Below are 18,835 nucleotides of genomic sequence, written 5' to 3' on the forward strand. Positions count from 1 at the left end.
TAATTTCCCAGTATGTAATGTGTTTATAAAGTGTTCAATATTTTGAAGTCTCTGTAAAAAAAAGTATGCAGATTGAAAGTTTTGGATAACAAAAAAGCAGCCGTGTTTCCTGCATGCTTTCCACTAGTAAGTAGCTAAAATCAAAGTCAGTGAATTAACATGACTGCAAGGCAGCGAGCTTTTTTTTAAAAGCAGATAAGCAGTAGCGTAGTCCCATACGTCTCTTGACACATACTGCTGTTGAATAAAACAAATGCATCTGAGCAAAACCTTGACTATGTAACGTGGGGGGTTAATAGTCAAATTGCTTGAATTATTGTAAGGAAATGTGGGAAAAGGATAGGAAAGTATGGGGGGGGGGGGGGTCGCTGTTTAAGGTACTTCTCATATTTGCTTCTTTTTAATATATAAAATATATAATTAAGGCATTTTGGGTATATCTGTTCATTAATTGCATTAATGAACAGATATAAGTCCCCCCCTTTGATGGAGCAAAATGGCGCTGTATGTACAGCTCTCGTTCATGCATCTTTCAGTCTTTCACAAACAGTTCCAATGGCAACTATTGGAGGTGTGTACGCAGCTTGATATGGTTAACATTTGACTGTTGCCTATTTTTTAAGTACGTCAGCAAGTGCCTTATTGATATCGACATTCACTTCTCTTGCTAATACCTGACCCATGACTCCTGATTTACATTACCTATATAAAAGAATATATTGAATTTGTAATTATATGTTTTCCCTCATGTCCTTAAACAAGTTAATGTATTATTCTCTTAAAGCGTACCTATACTCAGAATTTTCACTTTACATAAAAGGGTAAAGATTCTTTTTTTTTTTTTTTTTAAAAAAAGGCTGCAGCACTGCCCTCTTATTCTCGGCTGCAAATTAATGGGAGCACAAATCCTCCCGGGATACCTACGTCAGGCATCCCGGGAGGCTCTTGGGCGCTCCTTCTACTAATGCCTGATCATCTCGGTCATGCACAGAAGAAGCCTTTTTGTTTAAAGAGCAAAATTTGCTGATCACACGCATGCCCAGTGAGATCGGCCAAATTTTTTTTTTTTTCATCCTACGTCACCCAATCTCGCGCCTGGGTTGGGTGACGTGAAGAACCCAAAAGAGAAAATGAAGATGGCGGCGCCCGGAGTGCTGGCTCCGGGACAGTTGCCAGGACGACGTGGGACCAAATGCCGGACACCCCCGGAGTGATCGGTCTGCCTTGCAAGATTGAAGGTAAGTGTGTTCTTGTTTTGTGTTTAGAGTATAGTTCCTCTTTAAAAGAACATACAAAGCTAAACTATACATGTCCAAACTGTATACCAGACCCATAAAAGCCTGTATGATCTGTATGATGTTCTGGTAAAGGAATATTTTGTTTTGTAACATTTTAGTTTGTAATATATTTTAACAAGGATCCTGCTGTAGAGATCAGTTGTGATTAAGACTCAAAACATAAATTACATTTTTTTTTGTTTGAAAGAGGAAAAAAATAGAGAACTGACAGTAAAGGTAAAACTCAACCTATTTTGCCAGCAGTTTTTCCACAGGGACCGCACATGACAAGACCCCAGGGAGAAGACTTTGCATGTACATAAAGTAAAGTTGTTTTCCTGCAGGCAACCTTGTGATTTCCACAATTCCAGAAGGATCAGCCTGGTAAATGAGATTTCTCTAAAAACAGGTTATAATTTTGTATGTATGAAAGATATTTTTTCATATTTCACAGCAGTTATTGGATGTTTAGCAGAAGGGTTTTCTATGTTTATTTTTGGAGACATTTAGTAAAACCTTTTTCTAATGTTGAATTTGGCTACTCTAACGTTTAAATTTTTGTTATTAAACGCTAAATTGTTAAACGCTGGCAAAAGCCTTGCAAAATAGTTAAGATCAAAATTAATGCGTCTGTTTTTTGTGCAAGCGTTTGACGTTTACAGACGTTTGGAAGCTCCATGTAGCTTCTTGGGTTGTTTTTGCCATTTAAACATCTCTATAGACTAGTATTGCGAAAAAGAAAATACATTTTTCACAGCCAGTTGTTATTTTGTTAAATTTGGTTATGTGGTACGTTATCAGTTTCTGTATCCACTGCTACTTTAAAGCTGATCTCCTGTCATTGCCTAACGTACAAAACATTTTTCTTGCTATGCTTGGCTGATCTATGGCCTCTATACCATAGTAAATAGGTTTGATAAAGGCGTAGTATGGTGGTAAGTTAATACCACTTTATTGGTGTTCTCTGCCTATGAAGGACAAAGTGAGTGTCTCTAGAAGGTGCATCTCCTGCTTTCTATATACGTCACCAGATCGCTAACACAGCTGATGTCCACACAGATTTCCGAGGAGAAAGGTAGTGATGGTGGAGGGATGCACTTTCCAGAGACATGGTCTCGTTACCATGCAATTGACAAGGTGACAGTGTCTTTCTAATGCATAACGTATGCAGTACAGCAATAAGTTATTAAAGTAGATAGTTTCTTCTCTTTACCCAACCCTTCTAACAGTACCTGTGTGAGGTGGTGTTGCAATCCTTTTATTGATCTTCCATTCATGCTATAGCTCTCTAGAATTTCAGGATAGAACATCCAAAAACGTAAGCTTCGTACAGATGCAATAGTCAAAAATCTAGCAGCTGTGCAACGGTCTCCCGACTTTTAGTGATCCATCTTGCAGGATTGCTAATCAACCATTAGGAATTACTGCTGTTGTTTCGGATTGGGAAAAGATAGCCTTAAACAACCCCCATGTTCACATACTGCTTGATGGCATAGTAGGAGGAATGATAGGATTTACTTTAAGCAGGAATGCACTTAACTTTGCATTCTTTCTTATGGATATTACATACTGCAAGATGAAGAAATTACTTTCTTTAAAGCTTTCTTTAAACCCTTCTATATAAAGTAAAAATGGGCATGCTCTGATCTCCGGGGCATTTTTCCTCCTAGGGTAAAGAGATGCCGATCTTGCACCGTGAGGAACGATTTGGGTACATATAATAAAAGAAAGCTGATTTGGTATATAGCCACATAAATGCCACATGTAGCCCATGTTCTGGTGAAGGGTTGTGGCACATGTGTTGCCAATTTATGATATTTTTCCTTATCTTCACTTTTAAATCAGTTTCTTTAGAAGAGAAATACATTGCAGCATATTTTCAGGTATTATTTTATAGAATGCACCAACTGCAATTTCAAAAGTTTTTTTTTTTTTATTGACCTTTCTGGAGTCAAATCAATAAGCCATACCCAGTCTCGTAAATAATATCTGGCTGGCACCTATTTGTTCATGTTTTCATTACAGCTAGTCACACCTGACAGTGTGTTCTGGCCTGTGTATAAATATGATGGATGCTGTGTAGCTGGGAGGAGATGGCAGCTCTGAGTGTTACTGTTGCCGATGGCCTGTAGATTGTGAAATATTCTCCTGCTGTGCAGAGGTCTTCTGTGGGGCGGAACGCCATACCTCATAGCTTTGTACCTGTAATCTGGAACCGCGGGACATAAGCGGGGCTAGACAAGTCCGCTATACAAATAGCCCTTTGTTTCATAGACTTCTGTAATTGACATTTTTATGTATATGCTTCTGTATTTACAGGCAGCTCAATATTTGTCTCAGTTTTCTTGTTTATACAAAAGTTTACCTGCTTAGAATGACAGATTGACCTTAGCCTCATCTAAAATGTAACTGCAATTGTAATATTGCTGTCATTATGTCCAATTTCTAACACATTAGTGTACTTGACTTTCAGATTGTATGCAAATTTGTTAAAAGGTGGGCCTACACGTTCCTAGGTGCATTACTGCAACACACAGCATATGCATTGATGTGCTACATTGTCATTATTCCTAAAGGCACTCCAAATGCACCTTTACAGCACATTGCATTGCCACATATTTCCTGCCCTTCACCCTGCTCTGCATGCACGGTTTACTATGCATTGTGCATATTGTTTAATATTTAACTAGGCACCGATGCAACGCCATGGATAGTGTGTGTGTGATTTTTTTTGTCCTACTGAATGTCTTCTCGCACAGGGGTGGGCATCTTGAAAAAGTGCTTCTTGTCACGAAGTTGAGACCCAGTTTAAGCAATATCACCATTTTTCTGCAGTATTTACCCATCTTTGTGAAATATTAAAAAAAAACATTTTGCTCTGCTATAGCTGGTAGCAGTATATTATATCTTGTAACTTGCCAACAAAAGCCATGTCCTTATTGGAGGAAGATGTGAGCAGGCACCGGCCTACTAAGTGTAGGACATCAGGCTCTGAGCCACAGGTTTGTCACAGTGTGACGTCTATTCATCCAACAACTACCATTTTATCTGAGCTTTTACATAGACCATTTCAGACTTGTTGGGGTTTTCAGACTTTTTCTTTGGTGTGGTCTTTACCTGAGATGAACAGAGGCTTGTATGGCCATTGTATTATTATTATTATTAATATTATAATACAGTATTTATCTAGCATCAACATATTATGCAGCACTCTGCAAAGTTTGTCATATCACTGTCACTCATATAGGCTCACAGTCTAATGTCCCTACCATAGTCATATTTCAGTAATAGTCTAAAGTCAATTTTTGAGGCAAAGCCAATTAACCTAATTGCATGTTTTTGGCATGTGGGTGGAAACCGGAGTACCCAAAGGAAGCAAACGCAGGGATAACATTTAAACTCCATGCCCATAGTGTCCTGGCCGGGATCCATATTATTAGATTCCGCCATGTTCAGAAGCAAGTATATTTGTAACCATTCTGATTTTTCAGTGGAGCAGCCAGCTGCAAAAGGTTAATGTCATTCTGAAACATTCGTGTCAGTCTGCAGGTAGGCCGCGCTGCGTCTCCTGAATTTCAAAGCAAATGTTCATGTTTGACTAAACGGTTACATAGCCTGACTGCAATATTTTTTGTCTGGTGTCACCACATAGCTTTTGTTTGAGATGTTTTGAATTCTGTCAGGTGATGAAATAAACCTTTTACTCCCTATGAAGATGATGCATCTAAATTTCATAGATGTGGATGGTGTAGCAGAAGCTGTTTAGTTGTGTGACAGATAGGGAAACTGCTTTTTTTATTATTTTTATTCATTTGAGGTGAAATCTACTAAAAGTAAAAGGTTACAGTACCTGTCCTCAATATTTATTATCAATACACAAGTTTGTTTACATCCTTTTCAAGCACCAAAACAAAATAGATATGTTTTGACAGCTATTTTATATAAAGTAATTGCTCTGTAAGCATTTTATATTCAACAAATATGGTACTTAAAGAACATCTGATGTCACCAGTTGGAGGGATGCAGAATTTTCAATGAAAAAATGGTAACTGCAGCTAGGAAGCTGGATTACTTGTAAACTTTGCTGGACATTGCTGGGAGGAATGGACTAAGGCTTTGACATGATTTTTTTCTAAGGTTCTGTAGACAAGGCTATGCTTTCTTTATCCAAAGTAGTGTTTCTTTACCTCATGGGGGAATGCTTAAAATAAATTTCAGGTGTTCAGAGAATCCCTACAGTGCTCTCCTCAGCCCCCTTTAGCTGTGTGCACCACCCACCACTTTTCAGTAACCACATACCTATTTTTGTGTTGTTACTGATAAGTTGGATCACAGTACAGAGGCCACCACCCACCTACAATTTCATGACATCCATCTTAAAAAAATGTCTGGGTTGAGCACTGCCCCACTATAACTACTAAATCCACAGCACATTAGTTTGGTGTTCAGTAGGAAGAATGCCTCTTACATTGCTGGCTAGTGGGAAGGATGTCAGATCACTAGTGCCACTTTAAACTGACCTAGGTGGTACAAATTGATCATTACTCAAGAAACCCCAGTTGAGCAGGGTTTTCACTGCAAAAGGAGGAACTTTGTCACAGTGTCTGTCCCAGTGTTTCCTTACCAGGGTTCTGTGGAACCTTAGGGTTTTTCCAGAGGTTGCTAGGGGTTCCTTGACCAAAATGTGCCTCTCAGGTCAGTTTGTGACACCTATTATCTTTTTGGCTATCTGTAAGGATGACATTCTTCCCAATGACCTGCAGTGTAGGAGGCGTTCCTCCACTGACCACCACACTAATATACTGCGAGTTGTGCATTTAATAATTTTAGGGGTTCCATGAAAACCTGAAAATTATTTCAAAGATTCCTATAAGTGTTTTGGATGGAATGGGGAAATGTTTAGAACCCCTGTCAAGTTTTACTGGTATCTGGGACTGTTTTCTGTGCTGGAAATGTCCTTTTACCAGATTGGATGTTTGCTTTGTTTCCCTGCTGCAGTGTTCCCTAACAGACACCAAAGCTTTCCTCTACTGATTCTTGTAACACTTGCCTGTGTATGAACTGCACTCTTATTCCTGTAACACATACCTGATTTTATAGGAATGTATTGTTTCATATTGTGTCCCAGTAATATCTTCAGCTCAACTCAGAATTTTATCAAATATGATATGTTCAAGACATGTTGTGTCTAATGAGATTGTTGAACATAAATACACTGTCCTGTTTATTTCTGAACATTTCATGATTTATTGTGTTACAGGCAATTTAATCTTCGGATGAAGAGGGATACATCTCTTTTCTCTCCTGACTTCAAGCTAGAAATGGGAGGAGAAACTATGAATTATGATACATCCCATATATACAGCGGTCAGATCTTTGGTGAGTTGCATTGGATTTTCCACTTTTAAACTGCACATAGTTTCACTTTTTGTATTAGCAGTGTGGTGGCATACTAGCTAGCTGAGTTTGTATGTTGCTCTTACTCTCGTGTGTTCTGGTTTAATACCAAAATTGAAAAAACTAGTTTATAGCCTTCCAGACTAATAAACACTAACTTTTGTAATGTCACAATGGTTGTGGGAACCTAAAATGGTAAGATCCTGTACGCAAATGACTTTCTATGAATAAAAATGGAACATGTGAGTGCTATGTAATCAAATGCAACGATTAGTAAAACTGATGGTGTGTGCTATATGCCTGAAATAAAAGCCAGGAGTGTAAGCTGGTACAGTGAAAAAGGTTCACTCTGGACTTATTCAGGTATCTTATTGTGCTGCTTACATCTCATATCACATATTACAGGCCAGTGCCAAACTGGCAGTTTTTAGAGCTTGGTGTCTATAGGCTGTGTCATTCCAGCATTTCTTTAGTTTCAGGGAAAATAAGGAGTTGGGTAGGTAAGAAAACCCACAGTTATTGCTATTGTTCTGTTTCTGATACGTTTGTGTGCATTTTTTATGATCTTTTTCTTATCCTCTTTAATGAAATAAACATTTTACTGCCTCTTGAATCCTTATATTAAAATAGATGATCTCGGCATGCAATCCTAGTTTATATGCCTTGCCATGTTCCATAATTAGGATGACCTTTTTTTTTTTTTTAAAGGGATTCTGTATTTGACAGTAAACATAGGCCCATGGACCTTTTTCTATATCCATAACATTGAGGCTTTGTGGTCCCCATAGAACAATATAACATTCATCATCTGAAAAAACCATTGGCAGTTATTGGCTCACAAGATTTCAGGGAAGCTCAACAGGTCCTTCCCCATACAGATACTGACCAAAGACTGACTGAAAAGAAAGTCTCTACACTTTAAATCCTAGAATATACTGAATATGGGAAATTTAAAGTTAATGTCTCTTAATTAAAAAAAAAAAAAAAGAAAAAAAGATAAAATGTAGACAACACAACTATAAAGGGAAACCTAATACATATAACTCTGATATAAATCTGTTTGCTTTTAAATAAAAGTACATATAAAACAATTATAAAGGTTGTCAACATTGATTTCTTGTGTATGATGTTTGAAACCTGTGTCAGCAGGTTCTTATTGACTTCAATGGAATGGTTTTGCTTTGTGTTTCTTTGGATGCTGCAGGTCCTATTGAGGGAAAAACGGGTCAAACACATTGTCAGCTCATGCATTTAAACGACCCTGTGTTCTAATGGAAAAGGCCAAGTGTGACGTAAACGTTCGTCTGCGTGAGCCATTAGGAATGTTGGTTGTCTAGCTGAATCTTTGACTTCAAAGCTTTCTGAAATACTGATATAGAACTACTATATAAATAAGGAATTCTGACTCTTATTTACGGCATGCTGGTTCCAGGTCAGTGGTTCAGAAACATATAGGCTAGTAACAGTAAAGCAACCAACATAATTAGAAGGCTTTTAAAAGCAGACCACATACTTTTTGTTTTACAGGTGTACCTTAAAAAGAGAAAGGTGAGTCTGCTGCAGAAAGAAAGTGCCGGTATCTACAGGTTCCTCCACATACCTGCAGCAGCCACCGAGGCCTTTCTGGCCAAGCTAAATCTTCAGCTGTTTTGTCAATTGTCTCAAAACTTCCTAATGGTGCTGAATGAATAGTGTTAATCCCTCCCAGCATATACTGGCAAGCAAAAATTCCCATTATAGTAATGGGCCAGTAAGTGTGAGAGACTGAAATTAACAATAAACTGTATCCTAAGGTATTGGCGCATTCCCTATCAGAATGGCCTAGCAGTCATCTGTATGGAGAATGTTTCTTAGGCTGCTGCAGGTATGTCCATGCACCTCTTGGTAAATGGTTTTCATATGTACATAAATGTGCACCCCTTTCTTCATCAGTCACAATGTTTCTAAATATTTAATTAAACCTTGCCAGAACACATTTGTACGTCCTTTAAAAAAAGTTTTTTTTTTTTAATATTGAAATATTATGTTTGGTTTCAACAGGGGAACAAGGAACCATGAGTCATGGATCTGTATTGAACGGAAGGTTTGAAGGCTTTATTAAGACGCCTCAAGGCACCTTTTATGTGGAGCCAGCAGAGAGATATTTTAAGGACCGAGCCAATTCATTTCATTCTGTCATGTATCATGAGGATGATGTTAGTAAGTATTGTGTGCTTTATGTATTATTGACATATAAGGTTGTGGTACCATTTCATAATGGTACTTCAGTTTATGAAATCAGAAAACATAGAACTCCTATAGGTTATTTTAACATGGACTTAACTTGAAAATCTCAGAACTCCTCCCAAATCTCAGAACTCGCATATCCCAAAAGCTTGTAAAAAGCTAGAGAAGTGATCTTTGTGGAGATTAAGGAATGATGGAGTTTCTCATTCACTTTTGTGGAGTTTGTAGTTGTGCCTGCACACTAAAGTTTGGGGGGGGGGGGGGGGAAACCAAATCAGAACCAAATCAGAACCAAATCATTAAAATAAATACTGTCCAGTATGGCAGAATGCCTTTGTACAGATTTTTTCTTTCCTTTTTTTTTATTTTTTATTTTTTATTTTTTCCGCTTTATTTGCAGTCTGTTTTATTTATTTTCTGCTAGGGGCAGGTAGGGTCCCATGCTAAAACGAAGCTTAGATTTTATTACTTCTGTTGGGATCCTTGAAGATCCATTTCAGTTTGAATGATATGATCATATGGAAAAGAGCTTCAAGTAAGCCTAGCTATTGTATGGTTGGTCATAAGGTAAGTGGCTACAGTTAGGAATGTAGTTGAGTCTTGTGGTTAGATTATTAGGTCCTAGGGCCAGGTTTTAGGAATAAGCCTATCGTATACAGTGAGGGTTAGGAATGAGATTATGTTCCAGAAAAAAGTGGTAGAAGTTTATAGAGTTGAATCTAAAGCCAAAATGATTCCAAATGAAATTAGGAAATTCAGAAGTATCAGTGTTTTGACTTTAACTCATTATAGTGAGCATTACATTTTTTTTTCTTTGCACAATAACCTTTTGATTGGGAAGCATTTATATTTTAGAAGCTATATCCCTACAAGTCTGTAATATGTCCTGTTTTGAATCTAAGCCAGATGGTTCTGCTGTAGCCCCATGGAGTGTTTTTCCTAAACCACAGCTTCAGATTTGCCTTTTGTTATCATTCTAATTATTCAATGATAAACTTCACTAAAACTTCTCCATTCTGGCATTTTCATTTTAGTAAGTTGATGCAGTATCTATGTAGTAACATTGACTGACACTGCTGACATATGGCGGATAATAAAATATTTATGTTCTTAAATACAAGTGAGCCTTGAAAAAGATTTTGTTTTACTATTCTGCGGTGCCCACAAGGACCTCTGTTTGATCACTAAAGTTGTACCAAAGGTAATTGCCATTTCTGGAGGGCTGTGTTTGATTTTAGATTAATTGTCATGTTTTTGCACTCCAGTAATCCTTTTTTTTATTTAATTTAAGGTAGGCAAATCCTTCTTTAGGAGGTAAATTAACTCAGCTCACACTTTGGTACTGGTTTTCATAGTCTTTATTATCAATCTTTGATCTTTGCTCCAAAGCATGCCAATATTAGACATCATCTACTTGTGTTTCAAGTGGTGTATAATATGTTAAAGCTGAACTCCAGGCTAAACAAATGTTGTCTAAATACAAAAGTCATATGTATTCTTACTTAAATATTGGTGTTTTTATGTATTTCTTCCAGAGCTAGAAACCAACAATAAACAGCTCCCCTTTCTGTAATAAACCAGATAATAGACAAGTGTAATCGACCTCTGCCCTCTCTCTATATTGTGACTGTTTTTGCATCTTCTCCCTATGTAAGTTTTCTATGGAAGCCTGTAGTAAGAGCAGCAACTAGGCCCCTCTTTCAACTCTAATCTCTGTACAGCAAAGTCTTATAATTTGTTTTAAAATACTGCATAACTTGTGACTTGCATTGTGATAATTTGTATACAATTCACTAGGCTACCATAACTATTAATTTTTAAGAGTGTATCAGACCCCTAGCTGGATAGCGGATAGCCTCTTCAGTTGATGAGCAACAAAAGTTCTGACCCACTGCGATTAACTGTTATCCATTAACTGTTCTCCACCTGCTGAAAGAATACCTTGGGGAACTACTTCCAGACAATACAACTACTTACAGAATCAGTGGGTTTCTTTTGCTGGGTTGTTAAAAGAAAAATTCTGCTCATTAGATTGAAGAAGAATTTTCTACATTTGTCTATATTAATATTAAAAAAAAAAAATTTAAAACTATTTTAAGGAAAACATTTTAGACTACGTTTCGGAATTTTCTACATTCTAGGTTTCTGTAATTTCTACATTATTGATTGCTTCTCATTAAAGCACTGTTAGATTCCAAAATACTTTATGGACCAAGGACGTTCTTAGAATAAGTAGTGATGAGATCCTATTTCCTTTGTTGGGCCACAGATGAATAAAAAACTGACACATTTTACCTCTTCCCCATTAAAACTAAATCTATTGGGGTGAGTTAGGACTTTCAATGTGAGGTTAGAAGGTCAAGGGTGGAGCTGCTTGTGTATTACACTGGATGGGTTAGACTGGCTTACACACTCATCCTTCCCTCTCCAGTCTGAATACTGTGATGCTGGGGAGTCACAGAAAGCTAAAATAATGAGTGCTTAATGTATCTAAATTGGCTGTATTTAATTAACAAAAAAGCCTTATTAATTGTTTTTATCCAGGCATTTAGTTCTTTTTATACCAGCCTTTATTTCCCTTTTGTAGCAGTTCAGGGTCCTTTCACACTAGCCCAGTCTGCTGCTGAGAGTTAGAGAACCAGATTTGAATGGACTGCCCAACACACCCAAACTGACCCAGAACTGTTCATGCAGCACTTTTGTTAGAGCAGTGTGCCACAGTGTGTGCCAGTGCATCAGTTGCCATTGCATTGCCTCAATGATGTGAATAGGCCATCTGTTATTTCACTGTGCAAAAACGGTCTGCTTGACCAGTTATGAGATCAAGAAGAGTAACTTCCAACCTTTCCACTTTACATTATTAACAAATTAAACAACTAAAGTATTTTGCCATTCCTGGTTCCTCTTTTACCCCTTCATCAAAACGTACGCCACGTAGACGCTTTCAATAATTGTTGTTGGAAAGGATCTTTCACAATCCTTTCCAACAACAACAGACCGAACGAGCGCTGTACATACAGCGCTGCTCTGCTCCATGGAGACGGGAGGGGGGAGAACAACGAAGTGGCACCCCATTGCGCACTCTTCCCCCTTCACTTGTATTACAATCAATTGTGGATCCGCCGGGACGGCTCCATGAACGACGAGAGCTGTACACACGTCAGATTCTCATCTGATATCATCCCTGAGGCACAACTCTCATATCTGGCCATTGCCCTCTCAACTACATAAAAAAAACTTCAGGAAGCTTTTTTGGTTATCAGATGTACAGGAAGTAATTGTTAATTATTATGTCTGTACATTTCAGCACACAGAGGGTGGACTTTATTTTAGATGTCTTGTTGAAAGGAGGAATCGGCTGTTGCCATGACAGAATCATTAGGAGGGATAGCAGTCCAATTAGAGCTAATAATAATGTGGTCTCCCAGGTCAACTGATCCGTCATTGCAGCTTGTGATGTTTGTAAGTAGTAGTAATAGGCTGATGACTCAATTGGAGATTTTGTTCTTAGCATAATGGAGAGCGGGGAGCTAATAGGTGCCTTCAGATACTGCTATTCCTAGCTTTATTCCAGAGAGCAGTCAGGAAGCATGTCTGGCCTCCATGCCTTCTTACTCTAATATAACATTTTACTTGCATGCAATTCTGCATTTACTCTACAAAGTCACCGGCATGTATGCCCCATAATCCTCTGACTTGTGTGTGTGAGCAGAGACATACACCTTTGCGATTCCACAGTACTGTTTTGTGCTAATGTTTTCTTTGTACACTTAACCAGTGGCTTTTTTTCCCCTTCTTCCTGTGTTAAGATATAGAGAGTACTTAAAAATGCCATGGTTGTAAAGTTGGTCCACAGTGCTCTTTGTGTGCAAGTTCATCACTTTGTTCTACTCTGCAGCCGTGCATTGCTTAGTGTAGCAGTTTATAAATTATTTAATTTGGGTTTTACAAAATAAATTGTGTGGATGACCTTTTCTTGCCACCGAATAATCTTTTAATCTCACCTTGGGTTGTGTTTTGGTTTATTTTAGCATTTGTAAGCCAATAGGATTTTTTCATAAATGAATAAGGAAATGCTTGTTAACACAACAATTTGCCCTGTGATTTTTGCATTCATAGGCATTGAGTTTAAGCAGCTAACGTTTAATTGTTTTTTCATGTTCATTTTAGTTTTGTGTTAAATGGTGTGAGGGGTTAACTCCTCCATTTTCAGCACAACTTTTCACTGGGGATCCTATTACCTTTGTTACATGGACAATAGGACAGGAAGACAGACAACCTTGGAAACATGAAAACTTCATCCCCCCCCCCTTTTATCCAACCTAAAGTAAAGCTAGAATCTTCATCTTTTGTATTGCTCCCTGTTTAGTGATTTTTCTTGCTCCTGTTACCTAATCATTTTTCTATGCCCTCTCATTCCTCTCCGTTTTTGCTAGTGGGTTCTATGTAGAGCTTGTCTACAATATTGGATGAAAGGCAGAACATCTTCTACCTACATTAAAAGGATAGGATCAGGAGTGCTTTCTGATTTGTTGGTGGGCTCTGTTGAACCCCAGGGTTCCTCCAGAGGTTTTTACGGGTTCCTTGAACAATTTGTTGCTCTTAGGTCAGTTTAGGTGACACCGATGATCCTTTTGGCCATCTGTAAGGGTGATATAGTGACCGGTGGAAAGAATGTGCTATAAACTGTGGATATAGTAATTATAGCAGGGGTTTGTTAGGGCCCGAAAGTTATTTCAAGGGTTCCCTCATGTTAAAAAGGATGAGAGGCGCTGATCTAGAGTACAGACTGCTAATTTTGGCTTTTGTAAATTGTATTCTATGTGTGGACTGAACCTGCATGTGTAAATGCCACATTATGTCTTCCTTCAATGTAGAAGTGTATTGCTATTATTATTATTATAATATAATATGCTTATTCCAGCTGCCAGTAAACAATAAAATGATCAAAATTAGGAATCTAAACTATAAAAAACACTAACATGATCAATAAAAATTGTGATATATACCTATTTAATATATATATATATATATATATATATATATATATATAAAATTAAACATTGTGAGTGGATCGTTTATCTGGTTTGAACCCCATTTTATCCAGTGGTCCATTGAGGCACTGGTATGGGTGTGCATGACAGTCCCAGCAGATGAGCTGTTTCTGAAATACTCATACCTGCCCATCTGGCACCAAAAAGCATGCCAACTTGGGTAAAATCTGATTTAGGTAATTGCAATAACAAGCAGTGGAATGTGTGTACCTATTAACGTGGCCAATGAGTGTACCTAGGAATGTATCGCAACTATATCCTAGTCCTGTAGTATGATTGCACTGATTTGTTGTCCAGCAAAAATAGGGGACTGAAACTTGTAAAGCAGAATTCAGTCTTAATAAACAGTTTATGTACTATTCATTTATTTAACCAATCACCTAAAAGTTCACATGGTTTTTATTTTACTCTGAATGTATTTAGAAAATTCTAAATTGGAAAATATTTTTTTCTACCACAAGATGAATTTGTGATTAATCTCATAGATAGAAAGTTTCCTACCAATAGTGATTTAGGATACGTTTAATGAGTTTTCAACAAAAGCTCTTTGAGCCTTGGGAGTTTTGTAACCTCCTTAAATTTCTTCCTTCCAGAGTATCCTCATAAATATGGAGCTCAGGGGGGATGTGCAGATCACTCTGTTTTTGAAAGAATGAAATTATATCAGATGTCGGCTCAAGCTGCACCGGAAAAGCAGGTAAGGCCTGATGTTTTTTATTTTTTTACTTTTTTTCTTCATTGCATTAAAGTACTAATTGGCCACTATGCCTTGTGATGCTTAAATGATAAGTACATGCTGAGGAATGCTCTCTGCCCTTATGCAGCTGATTTTTTTTAATATAGTTAATTAAATGTGGGTTAATCTAAAATTTACAAACTTAGACTGTGGGGGGTAATTTTTGATAATTTCTAAATGTATCTAAGGGCTATTTTTTTTAGACTTTAGGTAATTTTCGCACACTGACCAGAGCCGCAGGACACGTCCTGGCTCGTGGAGGTGTGCGGGCTGTGTCCCTGCACACAACCCGCCCACTCTCCCATTGGAGGCTCAGATCTGTGATGAGAGAGTGGCCGGGGTTATTCCATCATGACATCACGTTCAGTGGCGTCATGATGGCATAACCCCGCCCACTCTCCCATCGGCCCAGCCCCCTTTTCAAATTTTATTATGTGGCCCCTGACTGAAAAGGTTTGCCCACCCCTGAGATAGACAATGTCCCTTCTGCAGTAAGCACTCTTACCTGCCTGATTGCTGTCTCTTCTGTACAAATTCACACATCTCGGCTTCCCCCGTGGGTGCTAGGAATTGATGGACTGTGGGAGTTACGTCATGCCTCCCTGGCCAATGAAGATAGCCAAGATCAAAATAAAGAAGATGGCGGCACCTGTGATTGAGCGGGAACGAGTTTCTCCCTAGTGTGAAGGATTACATATTACAGAGGCTCTGAAGCCTAATTTAAAGAGTTTATTGTAACTCAACACATATGGCATATCTGGACAGAAGGTTAGGGTAGCAAAGTAACAGTAGTTTTCATCCAACTTAACCCATCATAGCCAACAATATACAACCCTTTTTTTTTTTTTTGACGGGTGGTTTTAAACCCCCCCCTTTTTTTATTATTATTATTATTATTATTCTGTGTTCATTCCCCCACCTCCTAGATTGTAAGCTCTTTAGGGCAGAGTCCTCTCCTCCTGTGTCACTGTATTTGTTTGCCATTTTCAACCCCTATTTAATGTACAGTGCTGCATACTATGTTGGCGCTATATAAATCCTGTTTAATAATAATAATAATAATAATAATAATAATATCAATACTCTTTTAGTCCTGGCCGGACTGTGGTGGGGCTTGTTTATCCTACAGCCTTTTATATGTAATCTAATGGGCTTGGAATAAGTTTTGGCCAGTTGTTATACTGGTAATTTTTGTTTTGTTTGCATTGCTAAAGAACTGCACCAAACATGTGCTATTCATTTTGTAATGCAGGACCCTGCAAAAAAATACATTTTGATGCATCACTGGGAGTTAGGTTTGACTGCAGTGCATGTCCATTGGCAGGGTGCATTAGGATGCCATTCAGTATAAATGGCACCATTGTGCATTGCGGTATGAATTTTAAGCTTACAAAATGTTATATTTTTAATATTCTGTATTTTCTAGTCTTTTCAGTATTTTAATGGTATAACGTGATAACCATTGTTTTTATAACCATTTTAGGAACATGTGGATGAGCATGAAGAGACTGGTCCGGTCATCCTTCGGAAGAAGCGAGCAGCTCAGGCAGAGAAAAATACTTGTCAGCTCTACATTCAGACAGATCATCTTTTTTACAAGCGATATGGAGAAACAAGAGAAGCTGTAATAGCTCAGGTAACACCTACTATGACAAGAATTTAATTCAGCTGCATTCTAATAGGAGCTGGATAAACTAAAGTATTGATGCACCTCTGCAACAAGCTGTTTGGAATCTTGGTGCCCAACATGTGGCTACTGCGGCTTAATTCACACACGTTGTTCTTGCACAGGGCAATAGGGAGCACAAACTTGCAAGTAAGTGGCTGCGTTAGTAGTGATCTCTTGCATTGTTATGTAACCTGTTTTCAGTCTATTTCATGAAGCATGTCCCTAACATTTCCTATAGTATATTTAGTCTTTGGCAATCTCCTGTAGCATTTGTACAGTACCTGACCATCCCCTGTAGCTTTCCCGTTCCTGACCATCTCCTGTAGCTTTCCTGTCACAAATTATTTTACCAACTTCTGCTAAATGTCTGCAGTGTCTAATGGCTTTCTGTAGCATTACATTCAATAAACATAGTGAGTGGCCCTTTGTTGATGTTGGGGCCTGAACCTGGGACCTCCTTGGGACCTTGTTAAGCCTTATATACAGTTTAACATTTTTTGTAGGCCGGGGTCACACCTTGTGTTGGTGAACAAAGAGATGCATTTAATTTCATCCGATTTTTGCAGTAGGCAGCCAATTCAAATGATTGGGTTGCCTTACCTCACTGCACAGTATTAGCATAGCAAAAAAACTAGGTATATGGATGTGCTATCACTGCTGCATATATGTGAACACGTCCTTATCAGTATGAAGAATGCACGGAACATCTTTCTTGCTATAGACTGTTATTGCTCAAAGTGAAACTCAAAGTAAATTTGTTAGTATGTGGTTAGCATATAACCATGTTTACTGTTTTACCTGTTACTGGACTGTTCATTTGGCTGGAATTTGTGTTATACACACATTTATTAGCCATTAAGATAAATTAATTGTTTAATTGGTAATTGTGTGTCACCTATCTGTTTGTGTCTGGCATAAGACTGGCTGTATAGAAATATAAATTAATTAGTAGAAAACCCTTAACATGGCTATGCCCAGAGTTTTTTGTTTTAACAGTGACATTCATTTTAGAAGATTTTTGGCAGCACTTCCCTATATAATGTATTTTAAGTGGATAGATGGTGTGGTCTTTCTCTACCCTGCATTTACTATAGTGCTCCCCTGTATTGTGTTCTGCTTGTAAACAATTTAGCACATGACTCCAATATTTAGAGAATGTATTTACAGACAGTTCTTCCGCTAAAAACAAGTATTTTACTTCTGCATGAAATTGTATTTATTTTACAGTAAAATTGAACTGCAAGCTAAGCAAATATTGTTTAACCCGAGATAAAAGAAACTGTAGCAGTAACCACATACAAGAAGTGGTTACATAGTAGGTTAGGTTGAAAAAAGAAAGTCCATCAAGTTCAAAATAAACATACCCTAGATATAAAACCCTATAAGACAAGAATCAGTCACTGTTTTTTTTACATTAAAGCCTTATTACTCAGTTATATTCTGTGCTTCTAGAAAAACATCCAGCTTTTTCTTAAAGCAAGTACTTCAGTTCTTCTACATTTTCACAGACCTAACAGTGAAGAATCCCTTCCTTCTCCGGAGCTTAAACTTCTTTTCTTCCAGACGCAAAGAGTGCCCTCTTATTCTTTGTAATGATCTCAAAGTGAATAATAGGGAAAAGAGTTCTCTATATGGACTATTTATATATTTCTACAGGGTGATCATATCCCCCCTTAACCTCCCTAGCGGTATTCCCGAGTGTGACTCAGGGTGGAAAAAATTGCAAAAAGCGGTAATCCCGAGTCACACTCGGGGTACCTTTGAGGGTCCCTCTTACCTTATCCCCGCGCTCCAGCGGCGATCTCACGATCCCGCTGTGATGGCGGGGCGCTTCTCCGTCGGGGGGCGTGGCTGGGCGGGAAATTTAAAAGCAGATTACGGAGTAATCTGCTTTTAAATACCGCCCGGGTCCCCACCACCCCGATGCACGCATCTGCAGTTAGATGCGATGCACCATGCAGGATTTCTGCTTGGTGCATCGCATCTAACTGCAGATGCGATCACCAATAGTAGATCCAGAGGGTGATGCCAGCGGAGATTTCCCGCTGGCAGCACCCCCTGAATCTACTGCTGTCCTGCTCGCATCTCCCGGAGGCTGATCTCCGGGTGATGCGAGCAGGAGAGTGAGCAGCGGGGACATCATCCCCTACTCCCGGAGGCTGATCTCACCCTCCGGGAGTAGGGGATGATGTCCCCGCTGCTCACTCTCCTGCTCGCATCACCCAGAGATCAGCCTCCGGGAGATGCGAGCAGGGGAATGAAGTAGGGCGGGGATATCCCCACCGCATCACCCGGCAAGATGTGTGACATCTTCCGGGTGATGCGGTGGAGTGATGGATTCTGGGGGGGGGAAATTTAAAAGCAGATTACTATGTAATCTGCTTTTAAATTTTTTTTTTTAAAGTAAAAACACATCAAAACATATAATGAAAGTATAAATACATATTGTAGTGCACCAAGCATCATTGCCCAGTGC

General features: G+C 38.5%; 1 protein-coding gene across 1 annotated transcript in view; it reads left to right on the forward strand.

Moving 5' to 3' along the window:
• ADAM10 (ADAM metallopeptidase domain 10) overlaps positions 1-18,835 on the forward strand; it is a 93,128-nt gene that overhangs the window by 53,080 nt on the left and 21,213 nt on the right. Inside the window, exons 3-6 of the mRNA XM_072402319.1 lie at positions 6,538-6,656; positions 8,715-8,873; positions 14,548-14,651; positions 16,174-16,326. Of these exons, the coding sequence (XP_072258420.1) occupies positions 6,538-6,656; positions 8,715-8,873; positions 14,548-14,651; positions 16,174-16,326 (535 nt within the window). The remainder of the gene's footprint in view (positions 1-6,537; positions 6,657-8,714; positions 8,874-14,547; positions 14,652-16,173; positions 16,327-18,835) is intronic.

Source organism: Pyxicephalus adspersus, chromosome 2 (genome assembly GCF_032062135.1).
Source record: "Pyxicephalus adspersus chromosome 2, UCB_Pads_2.0, whole genome shotgun sequence".
NCBI classification, from domain to species: domain Eukaryota; kingdom Metazoa; phylum Chordata; class Amphibia; order Anura; family Pyxicephalidae; genus Pyxicephalus; species Pyxicephalus adspersus.